The sequence below is a fragment of the Pleurodeles waltl genome, chromosome 1_2 (genome assembly GCF_031143425.1).
Source record: "Pleurodeles waltl isolate 20211129_DDA chromosome 1_2, aPleWal1.hap1.20221129, whole genome shotgun sequence".
Classification (NCBI taxonomy): Eukaryota; Metazoa; Chordata; class Amphibia; order Caudata; family Salamandridae; genus Pleurodeles; species Pleurodeles waltl.
In genome coordinates this window covers 1,002,624,565-1,002,641,622 of record NC_090437.1, presented here as the reverse complement: position 1 = coordinate 1,002,641,622, position 17,058 = coordinate 1,002,624,565, and the positions used below count along the sequence as shown (strand labels likewise).

Below are 17,058 nucleotides of genomic sequence, written 5' to 3'. Positions count from 1 at the left end.
GTGAGCAGATGACCACAAGGGGTGGCTCCTTGTGCATTTGAGCACTATTTTCACACAAAAAAATTGAAATTCAATATCTCCAGTTCAACTGATTGAATATTTCTTGTTCTGGTATCATTTTATTTACTAAAATGTATTCAATTGGCTTGAGGTTTTTCTTGTGTTGTGTTTTCACTCTAATACTGATTTTATGCTGCCTAAATAGTTTATACATTTCCTGTAAGATAAGCATGACTGCTGTTGTGGCAACCTATCAGACAGTTATGCAGAGATTAATATAGTGACTTTTGTGGTTCACTCTGAAAGGGATTGTGGCTGTTTCCAGAGTGGAGCGTCCACACCCTTCAACAAATAACCCAGTTTCTAACAAACAAAACAAGCCATTCCTAATCACCAAGTGAGCCCACCTGAGTGGAACCAAAATTACATATTTGGACCCGAAGACTTACACAGAATTGGTGACAAACTCTGGTTGTTTGGGATTAGATGTAACAACAACAAGAGACTTGGGAAAGAACTATTCACAGGCAGAGAAGTAAGCCCTGGCCATTAAGTGGGTCTGTGTCCACTTTCACCTCTCTTTATAGGGGCATGAATTCTGTGTTCTAACCGACCACAAGCCTCTTGTGCACCAGTTACAGGTTCACCACTCATCACCGACTGCCAAAACCCTTCAACTTCAAAAATATAACTTTTCAACAGCATACATGTTAGAGTCAGAGACTACCTGTTGCATCAGATGGCTGCCCATGGGGATGTAAGCTGAAAAGTCAGGGAAAACAGAATATTTTTTATGCCTGCGACACAGAGTGCAGACCCACAAGCAATGAAATTGAAACTATCCCAAAGTCATCAGTAGAAAAAACCTGCCTACAACTGTCAGCAGCAATGGCAAAATCAATCTTGTGAAATATGATCCTGTCAGTCAGGACACAAAACAAAGAGGCTCATATTTTGCAGGTGCTCACAGCGTTGTGGAGAAGGCATCCAAAGATGTCCTGGTGCTGTGAGGTGACAAAATAGTAATTCCCCTGGAACTTCAGCACCAAATGGTGCATATGGCACATACCACCACCGTAGAATGGCCAAATAAAAAGACAACAAAGGAAAAGGGTGACACCTTAGGGTGAACAGTATCAAGAAACAGATGCTTGAGTTAGGCCTCCTGCCAGATGGCTAATATTTGTTAGCTTCCATGGACACCTACTCAAAATATCCGATAACAGAAATAGTATCATCCTGATACTCTAAGGCAATTTTTTCACTTTAATAAAGCAATATTATGTCATAACCCAAAAAATATACATGGTTGTCATTGTAACAGTGGTTGTCACAATTTGCTTGAGCCTTTTTTTAAAGTTTTGCAATTATAAGTTTATTATGATAAGTACAATACAGTCATAATATATTCAATGATATAAACTGTATATAGGAAAATAACAAACTTGGAGTGTGAGAGGGAAAGGGGGGTAATGTAGCCTGATTTGGTACTAATAATGTAATAGCATCATAGATGGAAAGTCATGGAGGCTGAAGAATCTCTTGCGCATTGGGTGAGAGGGCAAAGGATGATTTGGAAGATTCATTAGGGAAGAAGGTAACTGGATTCCATAAGTCTGTTTTCTTTCAAGGTGACATAGGATGCATTTTAGCTGTGTCCAGTCTATGATTGTAACAGACTGCATACCTCCATACTGTAAATGATAATTGAGTAAAGTCCTAAAAATGCATTAGAAATAGAGAAGGCACTTTGGACTTAAAAATGGAAGTAATTTGTTTCCATATTTGCAACCAGAAAATATGCGCATATGGGCAAGAGAAAGTATATGTTTCAAATCTGCATATTGTGCTAAGTACAAAAACAATCTGGTGTTTCTGGGTTTATTTTGTGCAAGGATACTAGAGTAAAAAGTAATCTATTATATATGTAAAAAAGTGTTTACGGTGTATTAGCTGCTTTAGAAGATTTTCTGATTTTTATCCACATTTGTTTCCATGTTGAAATGGGCCAAATAGCAGTAAGGTCATGTTCCCATGATAATTCTGTATCTGTTTTAGGTCTACCGATGGAGCTACAATGTAAGTGTGAATAGATAGTAAAGGTCTTTCTATGAAGGAGGTTGCTGAGAGGAGTTTTCAAATTCAGATTAGAGGGACGTTTGGATTGGAGAGAAATATATGTTTCACATGTTCTAACATTCCAAGTTAAAATTTTCAAAACCATAAATAAAGGTTATCATAAGAGGCAAAATCAGACAAGATAAAGAAAACAGGATACAATTACTATGTATGGAAGAACAGGTAATGTGTTATGGAGAAAGCATATTCCAATAATAGGTGAAAGTCTGTAGATAAAGTAATAAGATATGGGTAAGATATGACTAGGAAAGGAAATGGAAATAGTATGACCACAAAGAGAGTGTCTAGTACATAAATGGATAAAAAAGAATATGAGAAGGAAGGGGAACATACCTAGATATACTGCGATGAGGGTTGAGCGGGGGGAGCACATGGATAAGACAGCACATTCGGTCCACAGGGGGAACAGGGTGCACGAAGAGTTGTGGAATATGGAGCAGGGAACAAGTACATGTCCATATGAGTGAACAAAACCTGTAGGAAGAACACATGAGAGTAAGTCAACATTTACAAAAATGTATATTTAAGCTGTCTATACATATTATGCACTAACAAAGAATTACCATAATGACATCTTAAATATAAGACTACCATATTCTCTTCTGCTTCTACATTTGATATATGCAAAGATTATGTAATATTACTGTGAAGATTTAGTAGGTGTAGAGATGATCATAGACACAATTTTCATGTGTATAAGAAGGGCTTCAGTTGATTGGGATTGTCGTCAGTAGTAGTTTTATTTCTATTGGTGACTTTGAACAGGCAAGGATGAAAGAGGCCAAAACAAACGGCAAGAGAGGGAAGTGTTGGTCGCATGCTCAAGAAATCTTTGCGTTTATCTGTAGTGCTCTTGGCATAGACCTGGGAAAAGTAAAGATTGTGCCCTGACCATGAAATGTGTTTCATTTGTTTGGTAGCAGAGATGACCTGGATTTACTCTGTACATTCCAAGAAATAGAGAATACATCTTTTAGGCTTTTTTAAAGTGGAAGCAGTTGTTGGAGGATGTCCTAACCGATGCACTCATTGAATGGTAAGTGGTGGTCCATCTGGTAAGTTGAGTAACTTAGGGAGAAAAGATGTAAAGTATGTGATAGGGTTAATTTGCTCTGTTCCTTCTGGAAGACCATAAATTTGAAGGTTATTCCTTCTGTTCTGATTTCCGACTTGCATCTGTAAATAGGAAATCTCAGTTTGAAGAGAGGTTGCTATGAGGGAGGTTTTGTTGAAGCTTATATTTGTTGTTCGCTACCAATATCTTTTCTTCCATGTTGGACCAACTATCACCAATAGATTGTAGTTTAGCATTTGTTTCCTCCATATAAGGACATAGGGCCCTCATCTCTTCCAACAGAAGATCCAATGAGACAGTGATAGAAGGTTTTGTAGGCGACGGTGGGTCCTTTTTTAGCCTTTTGATTGATGTCTATCTTGAGTTAGGTTGAGTATGGTTTGAGGTAGAAGAGGAGGATGAAGTAGAGGAATTGCTTCTATGCGGGTAAGAGGCAGGGCCTGATGGTTGTGTGGCTACTGAGATAGGTATCAATTTGTGGGCCTGTAGGAATCCTCTCAGAAGCACAGCCCTGGTTCTGCAGTAAGCTTGCTCAGTCTAGCAGTTTCCTTTCGATTCTTTTGTATGTCCTGTTCATCCAGCTGGTTGGCTGATGCCAGAAAGAAACTGTAACGCCGCATTGGTTTTGCAGATTTAATATTGCCAGGTTTAATATGTCTTCATTTGTGTGAGTTGTGCCCGGAGTTACATGAATGGAACACTGTTATGTTCTACATGGTTTACGGTGGAATGTGATAATGTGGTTTCCTGGCTACCGTGGCTGTGTTCCCCGGTCCCGAGCATCTGAGGTTGGTCGGTTGATGAACGCGTCAGTCGGAGGGGACAGCGGTGGGTTTCCAGGTTTATTTGAAGATTAATAAACATGTTTATTAACGCTAACTGCGAATAGTGTTTTCTTACCTTAATTCACAACAAACATCCCTACTGTAATTTCAAGACATTCTACAGTTTCTTACATATGAATTTTAGGCCCTTCGGTCAGTGTTAGGGAAATTAAAGTCTCTTTTTTGCTAGAAATTCTGCTTTTGAAGACTCATTAGTTCAATTGTCAGGAGCTTCTGTATGATGGCCGTGTAAATTTCATTCCCTGAACCTCCTGTGGGAGTTGCATTTTTTATATACACCAGCATCACCCTTTAAGACAACAATTTTATATTTTTTTTAACCTGTTTTGATATTAGTGACGACGTGCGTTAGCCCTGGATTACCATGCAATTCGATGCTCTCTAATCGTCTATTTTAACTTTCCTGGCGTCATTAATCCCCATATTATTTGCTGTTTTTGCTCATCTCAATGTACACGCCCTTTTAGTAATACATTTTTAACTAACTTTGCTAAATAGATGTAACCTCAAATTCAGATGAACTAAACTAAATTTCTATGCTGACCATTAGTTTGTAGTGATCAGGCGTGCGTCAATTTAATGTTGATCATGTACATGCTCGCACAAATGTATTTCCGTCCCAAACAATGGAATCAAAACCAAGCAATAATTGTCTGATAATTATATTTTGTTAAGAATACATAATTTACCAACAACCTGTTATGAAATTATGACATTGTGTTAAGAAATAATCCTGCACTTCCATAACTTGCTAAAGCATGTTTTCGATTGAGGAACATAGCAAGTGTTTTCGTTGTAGTCTGGAGCCAGTGTCCTACTAATGAAAATAAATACTTCTTTTTTTCAGGATCGCCTCAGAAGACAGTATCTTCTAAGCAGGAACTTGAAGAAAAGAAGCAAGAGAAAGCGGCAGACAAAGGAAGTGAAAGTGGGACTTCCTGCAACGAATTGTCCACATCTAGTTGCGACAGCCATTCAGAAGCCAGCACTCCACAGGAGAACGCATCAAGCATTGTGCAGTCAACCCCACACCAGCCAAACACCGTCACACTGGACCGTCCTTCGAAGAAGGCCCCAGTGCAGTGGATGCCCCAGCCAGACAAACGGAGAAACAGCGAGCTCTTTCAGACTTTAATCAGCAAATCCAGGGAAACAAACCTTTCAAAAAAGAAGGTTTGTGAGAAGCTTAGTGTTGAAGAAGAGATGAAAAAATGCATTCAGGATTTTCAAACCATCAAAATTCCGGATTGTTTTCCAGAGCGCCAGCGTCCCTGGCAGTCTGAACTGTTGACAAAATATGGCTTATAGTGACTGTCTGCTTCAGTGACCTTACCCAGTCAGGTTGATTTCTGAATGGTGATTACCTACTGATGTTCTTCACAGATTTTACTCTCCTTTGCAAAGCATTCCACTGAGTCCACCTATTGTACATTATGAATGATGACAAGGGTGGACTCTTTCAAGAAAGAAAGAAATATACAGCAGTCCAAGAGGTCATATGACAATGTCTCATTCAAACTTGTGTGAAAGGAGAAAAGTGCATGATGAAAATCTGTGGTCTTCAAAATATAGTCTTCTAAGCCTCTTTGATATGTTGAAGCCCAAGAATGAATTTTAAAACTACTCTCACTTTATGTCATAAAAAAATAAATCTAAAATGTCTTGTTAGCGGTCAATGTTACAGTTACATTAGAACTGTGTCCTCTATGAAAAGTCCCCAATTGCATCATTATAAAGGCAAGAAACCAAATGATTATTTTGCATGAGCACAATGTTACGAAAAGCACACGAATTAGGAAAATATGTATTTGTTGCTGAAATCAACTTTGTGGAGGATTTTGGACCTTTGCAGTAGATATAAATGACAGTGGGAGGAGTTAAAATTGATTTGTTTTATGTCTGTGATTCCCTTGTATGTGGGTGTGTATGGCGTTCTGTAGGTACGGTTGATAGACATGCCTTATACTATCTTATTATTGCACCAGTATTCATCTACTAGTACTTGTCAGGGCTATTTCTGTGAAATGCACACTGAACTTCATCCTGTGAAAATTTAAACTGAGATCTTGTTAGACCGGTATTTTACAGCAAAACCGGATAATTGATTTCAACATATTGATTAAAATTAACCATCTGTTCGATTTGTTTTGTCGCTTCCCATTGCCTATTTGTTTAAACATGATTTTGCAATGTTTTATTCATCTTTGCGTGTTTATAGTGAAAAATTGGACTTTCTTATGATACTGGGATTTCGGAGGATTTTGTTTTTGCAGGACAAACCCCTACCTAATTCATCCAACATAACACCTACCAGCTTCATAGACAAGTCGTGTGAACAGGTATACTTTATATCATAACACCCATCTCCTCATAGCACAACCTTCAGTGACTGTTAAATAAATTGGGATGTTTCCACTAAAATATATGGTAGTATATATTTAATTTAAAACAGAAATACATCACGCAGAGGCCGAATGCAAACAGATTAACAGTAGGGTACAAAATCAAGTAAATATTGTAGTTTGAGACTCAAAGGGGGTGCACTTAAGAAACGTTTCTTCATTGAGACAGAGAAAATAAAAAGTGCAGTAAGATGTAGCTACCTGAGCAATACTTCATTCATCTCCAATGGTTGAAATATGGCAACAAATGTCAACTGACTTACATACATACATTTGAGATTCATGCAAAGAGTCTGCAAGCATCCCGATCTGAAGTAGGTTTGATTAAGATCAATTTTTGGATAAAATTATTCTATTTGTCACAAGTGATTTTGGAGGCATTGATGGACATTGGACGTAGTATGTGAACACAGAAATCAAAACCACAGTGACAGTGAAGCAAAGCAAAAGGGTGGTGATGTTCTGATTGGAAACAAAGCTGTTGAGCACTTGCTGCCTAATTAAGGAGTATTGAAAATTATTGTTTCAACTCGTCTAAGCCATATATTAAGCCTCTCTAAGAAAGACGTATGAACCATAATAATCACCAAAGCATTCACAACATACATTGAAGGAGGGAAAACCTTCGTAGAAGGCCTTATTGGTGAAAACAGTTGAGAGATAATCACCCACTGTTATTTAAGAATCCTGTTTAAAGCGACACATAGAAAAGGATCTGAAAAAAGGAATACAAATGAACTGCATTGGTCAGGATTAAAGTTAATTAGAATATCTGTTAAAATGATTGGTTGGAAAATATATAAAATGTTGGAAATTATAAAATGGTATAAATGGGAAAGTAATAATTTAAGCACAGAATATAGTATCACTATGAAAAGACAAAGGTATCTTGGGTGGACAGAAAACTCATATTGTGGGACTGGCATCAGAACCGTTTGGTTCCTAAACAAACCAGGCATAATGGAGTAATAGTAACTCTTTTCCTGAAAGATAGTCAAGCAAAAGCAATCGTGTCTCTAAAAGAAGCAATCACAGAATTGGTGTGAAAATCCACCATACCCTGAACTTCTGTCTTACTGCCTTCTAGATCTGGACTTTCATAGCACAACTAAAGTACCACCTTCATTTACAACCTGTATCAATTCATAAAAAGAGATGCAAGGCTAATCCATCATGTACCCTGAGCCTCAGGATATTTCTTTGCTGCATTTGTATCAGCTATGAATCATGATCTGAGAATGGTGTTCCACTTATATATTAACTATAACTGCATACTGTGACTTGTGATTGAGCTGAGCAGGCTTTAAATGATAGGTGCATGCTTGAAGATGTGTAGGACATTCACTCCTCTACTCTGAGTGATGAGTTCGTATTTAGGGTGGAGTTTGCTTACTGGAGAAACGTTTTCATTGAAAACAATACAAAGCTCTTTAACATTGCACCACCTTTCCCATCTTCTGATGGTATTTTTGTCCCTGGCTTTACTCACTTTTCACTTCCTATTTCACAGAAAAGATAAAACAATTAACCTGGTTGTCACTGAGAAATGGATTGTTTGCTCCTTTGCTGAACTTCTAGGTGCTTTGAGTGTGTATTGATGATTAAGCCAGCAGCCCAATACAATAAGTCACTGTACTTTCAGACTTGAGGAATGTGTATTGGTAGGTGTTGTACTAGGCTCTTTTTTGCAGGGCCATCCCTTAGCTTTTTGCCTTTATCATCATGTTTTCTGAATCAATTTTTGCTGAATTATAGGACTCTTTGCCACTGCTAATCAAAGCTAAAGTACTTGTGCTCTGTCCTTTAAACATGGTAGAATTGGCTTACACCCAATTAGTTTGTTTACTTAATTTACTTGTATTTCCCTTATAAAGTGGTACTACATGTGCCTAAAACCTGTAAATTAAATGCTACTAGTGGGCCTGCAGCCCTTATTGTGCCACCGTGAAAAATAACCCTGCAAGCATGTCTTTACAACCTGTGTGTGCAGTTTGAAATGTTATTTTTACCTGGAAAAATAAACCCTTTGCCAGGCCTAAACCTTTCTTTTTGATACATATAAATTACTCTTAGGCTAGGCCCTAGACAGCCCAGAGGGGAGGGTGCAGTTTATTTATGAAGGTGCACTTTTATGTTTTACATGTCCTGGTAGTTAAAGACCCCTTAAATTATTTTTCACAACTACGAGGCATTCCTTTCTAATAGGATAAAATTGGCATCACCTTATTACATTTAAAAAGTTGTAATTTCCAATTGGGAGCAGGTAGACAGCTCAAGTTTGGTGTCTAAAAAATTGTAACTAAAAGCCATCTTTAATGGTAAATTCTGATTTTTGTCAGAAGTTAGAAAATGTCACTTTTTGAAAATAACACCAAAAAATAAAATGATGGACAGAATGTTGAAACAGTTTAAACACTCACCCCAAGTCACAGATCTGGGTTTAATCCATTGTTGCTTTGCTTGCCACGACACCCTAGTGTGCACCCAGCCATATGCAAATCATCCTTGACCCTGCCCCACATGGGAACATTCCAGCCTCAACTGCCAAGCCAGGTCCTCCCTGGACTGGAAATGAGCATCCTGGGACCTGTTTCAGGGTATCACCCCTCATCAGCCAGGCAAGCTTGAATCCAGTGGCGCAGGGAGCAAGAGAGCCACTTGGGTCATGCATAGCAATACCACAAAATAAAGTTATTGATAAAGTGTTGAATCTTTTTAAACACTCACCCCCAGTCACAGATTTGAGTTAATACGTTGTTATTTTGCTTGACATATCACCCCTGCTATACCCTGACACAGGTCTCAGGATGCTTTGTTTCTGGTTCAGGCAGGACCTGGCCTGGCAGGTTGGACTGGACTGATCCCATGGGGAGCAGGGTCAGTGCTGATTTGTATATGGCTGGGTCCAAACTGGGATGGCATTGTCAGCAACAGAACAATGGATTTAACCCAGACCTGTGACGGGGGGGGTGTTTGAAATGATTTAGCACCCCAACAGCACTATTAGACCTTAGGTCTAAGTTTAGACTTTTGGTCTAAACTTAGACTTTTGCTTTAGGTTTACCTTTGTGAGGGGAGGTTAAAAGTGGCATAGACAAGTCCCAGAGTAAAGTGGGGGAAAGGGATCCCATACCTCTTCTCAGAAACAGGAGAAGGTTGCTGTGTGCAGTGGCCCAGGGTGCCCCATTTCCAACCCTGTTGCTTTGATTGTTCTCAGCTAGGTTTCTGTCCTAAGAAACCATCCACTGATAGAACCTGTACAGGGACGGCCAATATGGCCAATATGATCTTAGAGGTAAGTAGTTCACAGGGGCAGGTGATAGACTGTGGTCTTGTCTTCCTTAGCTGGGAGGTGGACTAAGAAAGTAGACTTGTGATCCTTGAGGTTTGCAGTCATCACTACCACCAGGTGAAGGTGAATGGTATCCCTTTAACTGCTCTGAGGGACACCAGGCCTAGCAAGACTATGGTAGTGGAAAGTGTGGTTTCTCTAGAACAGTGCACCGGTCAGGTGTGCAGGGTAACTCAGGCCCAAGGACATAACTTTTTCCAGCCCATGGCCCTTGTATCCCTGAGGTGGGTTGAGGAGGGTCGGTGACCCATAAGAGTTTCTTATTCATTCCCTAGATGCCTACAGGCTGCATTCTGTGGAATTAGTTGCCCCAATGTGAGGACAACTGGTAGGTGTGACTGGCAAGTGTGCCTTTACAGTTCAGTTTTCATGGAGTACTACTCCCAAGTAGACAGTACAGAGGTCCAGATGGAGGGGAAGGAGGTGGAAACAGTCCACACTGAGAGGAGCAGTGGTTGCCAACTCTGAGACCACAACACCCCAAGGCTGACCCTGGTGAGGCCACGTCTGACTGGTGGTGCTCCCCTCACTGTCAGACTGTCAGACAGAGGGATAGAGACCTGTAACAGGCAGACCCTTGCATAATACAGACAAGTGTGTTGCCATTGAAGGTGGTGGTGGGTCCCCCCAGTCAGCCTTAAGGTACAGACCCTGGGCTAAGTAGCCACTTAGGCTACCCCCCTCTGGACTTGTGGGAAGGAGAGTGGAAGTAGTGTGCCCAACACCATCGGGGGCTGTTGCCCCCACTGTGGGAAACTTCAGAGGTCAGAGAACCCTGGATGGCCGGGGCCAGACTCAACACTGACAGCTGTCAGTGGCCTCTGGTGGTTACTCCCATTATGGTAGAGATTTTCTTGGGTTGGGGACAGAAGTCTGATCCAAGGGGTGGAATGGATTACATCTCTTTGTTGGCCAAGGTGACATTGTCTGCCTACTGGGATGCATCTTGAGCAAATTGAGGTCAGTTGCTGCACAGAAGAGGTCCACAGATGAAGAGAAGGGTTCTGCATGGATCAGGTCAGTGGCTCAGGAAAGTGTAGACAGAGGGAGACAACTGAGTTCAGATAGCCATACAACTGACAAGTGGCCCTCCATGATAGGGCCTTCATCCATCTTCTACCACCTAAGCAGAGAAGCCCATCAAGGTATTGACTAACCTACCCTGGCATTTGGCTGGAGGGAAATTGTGTTGGACTTGGCCTTTTTCTGCAGGGTCACCCCCAAACCTTTTGCCTTTGTCTTTCTGATTTCTGAGTCCATTTATGCTGGCTTTTAGGATTCTGCACACTTTAATACTGCTAATCGTTGCTAAAGTGCTTGTGCTTAACAAGAGGGAGAAGATGTTAATTACCACACTTGCACATCCAAAAGGCTTTGCTGAGCATTCTCATAAAGGGTTTGACATTCATCTTTTGTGACCCCAGACAAGCTGGGGCCAGGGCAGAGAGGAAGGGTAAATAGGATACCTGACGCTTCAGGAAGCCTCTAGAAGCTTTCTCTACTGCAAAGTCGGTACCAGGTATAAATATTAGACCTTTAGGCCAAGCTCTTCAGTATACTTCTGGACTTGTGTACCAGGAATGAGAGCTGCTGTGCTGCTGAAAGTACTGCCACTCTGCTAGCCTGCTGCCCAGAAGGGCTGCTGCCATTCTGTGCTAACCTGCTACCCTGTTGCTTGGGTGAAAAGGACTGAACCTGCATCTCCAAACCCACAACCCCAGAGTGACCCCAAGGGCTAGTTGGCTGACCTCCTCGCACAGAATAGAACAACCTTGAACCCAGGACCTGGACTCTGCCATCCATGTGTCATGCCCTCCCAATTGGTGCCATTTTAGTCCTGAACCCTTAGAAGTCAACCAGAGTGTGCTCTGCCAGCCCATCAGCTGATTCAGAAGAATCAATACATCTTCTTCAGGGTGCATCTCCTGCAAAACCAACTCATTGCCTCTGGTGTGTGGACTTCTCCACTGCAAGGATTTTGCATCACCTATCGGAACAGCCACTACAAGGTGGATCTCCACGCCAGGACATGGCCTCACCCGATGCAGCCCATTGGAACTGCCTCTACACAACGTATCTCCATGCAAGGACATCACATTGCACTTTGCAGCTCCCCAGAACTGCTGCTTTGTAATACATCTCCTTTTTCTCCATAGTAGCTCTTTATTAAAGTTTTATGCATAGTGAATAAATAACAGGCAGATGTTGGCAACAAAAGGAAATGTCCAAAATGAATTTCATATAATGGCACCACAGAATTACGGCCCTTAGGTGCATTGTAGTGAGACTCGCTACTCACATGCATACAGGTGCTCGTTTGGGAAGTCCCAGGACTGGGGCCAATCCAGTCACTGGTCAAACACAGTGTGCGTTGTCCATGGACATTGTCCGTACATGCCTACTATAGGGGGGTTGTAAGAATGTAAGTAAAAGTAAAGATGTGACAACAGTTTCAAAAGTTGAGTGAAGCCGGTAATGTCTCTGGAGTGAAAATAGTCCATTGGCATTATGTGGAGGGGCGCCTTATCTCTGTGTGTCCCAGCTACTGAGTGAGAGGTGAGGGAAATCCAATATCAAGCCACAGAGGAAATCCATAGAGGGAAAGGCCCAAGTGTCTCATTGGTAATGGTGTGGGAGAGGCAGAAGGGGCAGCCAGTACAGTTACGTGAACATGTGATGTTTTGTCAGCCATTAAGAGAAAGCCTTCACCAAGGCTCTCCAGGAGTATCAAGACGCAACAATCAGTGAGTGCCTCGTTTCAGGGTGGCCTCTCATCAGTCTTTTCTGACAGACTGTCAAGGTATCCATCCCAGGCATGCAATGGAGGCACAGCTCCCTGTCACAGGGAAAGTGAGCTCCACACGGTGGTCTAGGGTATCTAACCGCAAGGATCAACCCATAATGCAGGCAGTATCTCTATTGCTTCTGTTCAGTATTGCTTCACTGCCTGGCAAGCCCGTACCATGTGGTAAAAGTCTGCTTCTAGGCAAGGCATCATGTGCTCTGGAAAGAGGTGATGGAGTTGCACAGGGGCATGGTACGTCTGATGCACATAGTTTAAATAGATGTATTTCAGTTGGAAATTCCTGGGGACACCCTGCATCTGTTCCAATACATGGGATTATTACCTGTCCATAAGGTTCGGTCAAGGAGACAGACCCAAGGCACGGAGGTTCGGGTTGCGAGGTTCCAGCAATCCTTTGTACAATAGTGTTACTGTATGCTTGCCCATACTGTGTTCCAGCATTAATTGTAGTGCTAAGGAAGTGGTGGGTTGGGTTCAGTCATCAGGGCATTGTAGGTCAAGAACTGGCCCTCATGAATGCCGTACTGCTCTCTGAGGTCCTGGAAGGACATCAGGAGTTTATGTTCATACATGCACTGCTAGGATGCCTGCCTCTGTCCAAGGGCCAGTATTCTGCCGGTCTGCTACCTCATGGAGCACTGGAAGATCCCACAGCAGCAGTGTGGGTGCGTGTGGTCCTAGACCAAACTGCGGGATCACATACTTGCCCCAACAAAATTTGGCTACTTTGGCAAGGCATTCCACCTTCACGGCATCTCACCGAGGGGCCCATAAGCCAGTGTAGTGTGCCACAGCCATCCATGTCCCAGAGGATGAATGATCACTCAGGAATGGTAGCCGTCAACAGCCATCACATGGGCCACTGTAACTGCGCTGCTGTGTAACATAGCTTGTTGTGAGGACCAACAGTCCCTTTTTCTCCAGTGGGGCATATAACTTGTGTAAAGCCACACTTTTCCTTCTCCTATCCCATATCAAATCAGAGAGGAGTTTGTTCAGTTCCTGGGAAAAAAACTGGGGGAGGTATTCAGGCAGGGCTGAGAAATGATAAAGCCCTCGTGTAGTGTCAGCATTTTCACAAGTGAGACTCCACCCATTAGCGACAACTGTAAGGAGTTCTAGAATGTCGGAGAGCAACATAAACTGAACGTGGCCTTACCCATGTTACCCTCAATCAGATTCCGCTCTGCATGATAGACATTCAACCCAAGATAGTGGAAGGTATAGTATTGCCAGAAAAACCTTGAGTAGCTTGGTTCTTCCTGCTCCAACTCAGAGACTCTGCACAAGGTGATTTAATCCCATTTAATCTCAAGCCAGAGACTTTACTGAAGTCATCCAGTGCCTCCATCCCCTGGGGCAAGTCTCTACGCAAGTCCCATAGATAAATCTGCATAAAGCAAGGTCGCTTCCCAGGAGAAACCACTATATATTCCCCATTGTGGGCCCCCATTAGCAGAATATTCCTGCACCCCCTCAAACAGTAACCCAATTTCTTACAGTATGCAAGTGCACAGTTGCCTCTCTTGATCCAACATAAAGCTCCTTAGGAATTCCAGATAGCAAGATTCACTTCAAGATAATAACCCTAGATACCACAAACCTCATTATTTACCTTGATCTACTCCCTATAGAGTCAAAGTGTTGGCAGATGCATCCCTCATCTAGTGAATGGGGGTTAATTTTTAAGTATTCTTGAATGTTTTCATTGTTGATAAATTTTCTCATGTTGCCTGTACATTGGTCTGTATGCCACTCAACTAGTGTGACAATTTTCTTATTTCACCAAGCACAGTGCATTTTTACATTGAAATTGTTTGTAACTGACAAACAAGTGAGCTACCTCACATATGTATTCCTTCTGTATTTGCAGTCTAATTCTACTTTTATTACTGGGTGCATATTCCTTTCACAATATTTGTATGAAATTTTCCCTTAGGATTAGAGACTCTAAATAAAAAATTTAAACCTTAAAATAATCAATGCTTCTAAGATTAACCACACTTTTAAGTGGAACAGAGCTAAACTATGTTTATGTTCTACCTCTCTTCTTAACAACACAAATGTGGATGGCCAAAAATTGCTTTGATCATTTACTAATTTTAATATTGGAAATTCATGAGAAGACATTGCAAACATAACTCAGGCCTACCACTGTAGCCTGTCTGTGCAGTTTTAAAACTGTATATTTGACCTGTCAAAATAACCCCATCTGACAGGCCTAAACCCTCCTTTCAAATATTAGTAAGACACCCCTAAGTATGCCTTAGTGCCCATAAGGTAGGATGCATGGAATATAAAAGAATAACATGTAAAAGTTTAACGTTAAACACGTTGTTGCTTGAATGTGAATTTACCATAAAATAACTAAAGATAAGAGGCATTTGGCAAAACAGGAGTGGTTTGTTTAATTGAACATTATGGCCGGGAGAGAAGCTACAGAAATGGGGTCTGAGGACTGTCTCTCGTACAATCAATCTGAGTCGTTTTTATGCATTTTGTTTGGTGTCCTAAAGCAATTACAACATTACATTTACAGATACCAACTGTGTTAAGAATCAGAAGGCACTGAGAAACCAATTTAGACTAAGAATAAGATTGAAGTGTTGGCCCTATATCACACTCAGAGCCCATATGTACCATCTGTGTCACACCCAGCGGGACTAGCAATTAACCCTGTATCAGACCCTGGGGACAGGCGCACCATTTGTGTTTCACTCAGCGCTCCAAGCGGTCACCCTGTGTCATATGCAGGGGACAGACGTACGATCTGTGTTTCGCTCAGCAGTCCAAGCGGTCACCCTGTATAACACCCAGAGGACAAGCTCACCATATGTGTCACACCCAGAGGTCCAAGCGACAGACACCTCACAAAGTTGAGATGCAAGCCCTATATCACACCCAGGGTCTATGTGTACCAACTGTGTCATGCCCAGCGGTGCAAGCGACAAAATCAAACAGAACAACAGTTCACATTTACTAGCATGCTGACTATCGATAAAAGGTGTCTTCCAGGGGTTATGTCTTTTCCTAGTTTGCCATTTGTCAAATGCAGGGGCTAAGGCTCTGATGAAGTCTCCTACCCTTCTGATGGCTCCTTCAGGACAGACCTCTGCCCAGCAGATTCAGCAGAGCTTCCAATCAATTGTGGTGTCTGCTCACCTTTCTTCTTCTGCAAGTGTGAATCCGTCCCAGTGGGCGTCCCCTTCCTTTGGTAGCAGTCGGGTCCCAACAACCAATTAGCTCCTAGCTGCCTCACCAAAATGTTGCTTGAATGTAAATTTTACCTTGACAAAATGAAAGACAAGAGGGATTTGGCAAAACAGGAACAATTTGTTTAATTAAAATTTACAGCTGGGGGAGCAGTTACTGAAATGGGATTTGAGGACTGTCTCTCGTTGTACAGTCAATCTGAGTGTTTTGTAAACATTTCCTTGAAGTTGTCTTGGAGTCATATGTCCTGATGACATATGCTGGTGGGCCTCGACCTGGCATGGACACAATCAGGGTCCGTGGGTTACGTGTCCAGATGTCCATCCATAGGGGCGCGTGATCACTAAGTGCTTCTAACTATGTGTGGCATCTGACTTTATGGCGTTTGGAAATGTATGCATCCCTCTGGTCATGTGCATTTTATTGGTGCCGATCTTCTAGGACCATTGTGATGTCACTGCATCTATCTGTGGAACTAATCTTGAGCTTCCTGTTTTCATGTTTGGTTGCTGGCCACGTTCTGCCCCACCTGTGACCTGTCAGTCAGTAACCTCAGGCCTAGGTTTCAGAGCCTGCCTGACCATGTATATTGGAGTTGGGGTTGATGGAGAGTTCATGTTGGTGGATTAGCTAATAGTGATGTGCTTTAGTTGCCATATGTGGTCGTGTCATGGTGCACATCGAAATTGACTTTCCCAATACTTATAATGTCTTTACAGTGACAAGGACCATGAAGCTACTTTTACTTTAGCAGGGTTAGCTACAACTCCTCCATTGGAAAGCATTGGAACACCACAATAAAATGTAATAATCACAATAGAGGGTCTGGTTGTTTGCAAGATGGATCAGCCTGACTTGATGGGGAGCTATCACCTACCACACTTTCACTTCGAAGGCACTGGCATAGCTCACACACAAAGTACTTCACACTGGCTTATTTTGCCCGCAGACAGATTAGGATCAGGCAAGGTGGCGGCAAGAAATTCAATACACTTCTGTGGAGGAAAAAACTCCGAAAGCTTCTCCCACTTCGAAAGGGACATCAATTATAAAAAATGGGGCCCTCAGACCCACTCCTCAGTACACTACTGGATAATAAAGAAGAAGGACTGCCTGTTGCCAGAGGACTACCCTGCTTGAGTCTTGCCCTGCTGGATGAGGAGGAGGACTGGACCTTCCAAGGCTGAAGTGACTCCAGTGGCCAGCCCAATGACCTCCTGTTCCAT

General features: G+C 42.1%; 1 protein-coding gene across 1 annotated transcript in view; it reads left to right on the top strand.

The window, feature by feature from the left end:
* KCTD8 (potassium channel tetramerization domain containing 8) overlaps window positions 1–8,357 on the top strand; it is a 714,354-nt gene extending 705,997 nt beyond the window's left edge. Inside the window, exon 2 of the mRNA XM_069201762.1 lies at window positions 4,907–8,357. Coding sequence (XP_069057863.1) covers window positions 4,907–5,367 — 461 coding nt within the window. The 3' untranslated portion in view covers window positions 5,368–8,357. The remainder of the gene's footprint in view (window positions 1–4,906) is intronic.
* The last annotated feature ends 8,701 nt before the right edge of the window (window positions 8,358–17,058 follow it).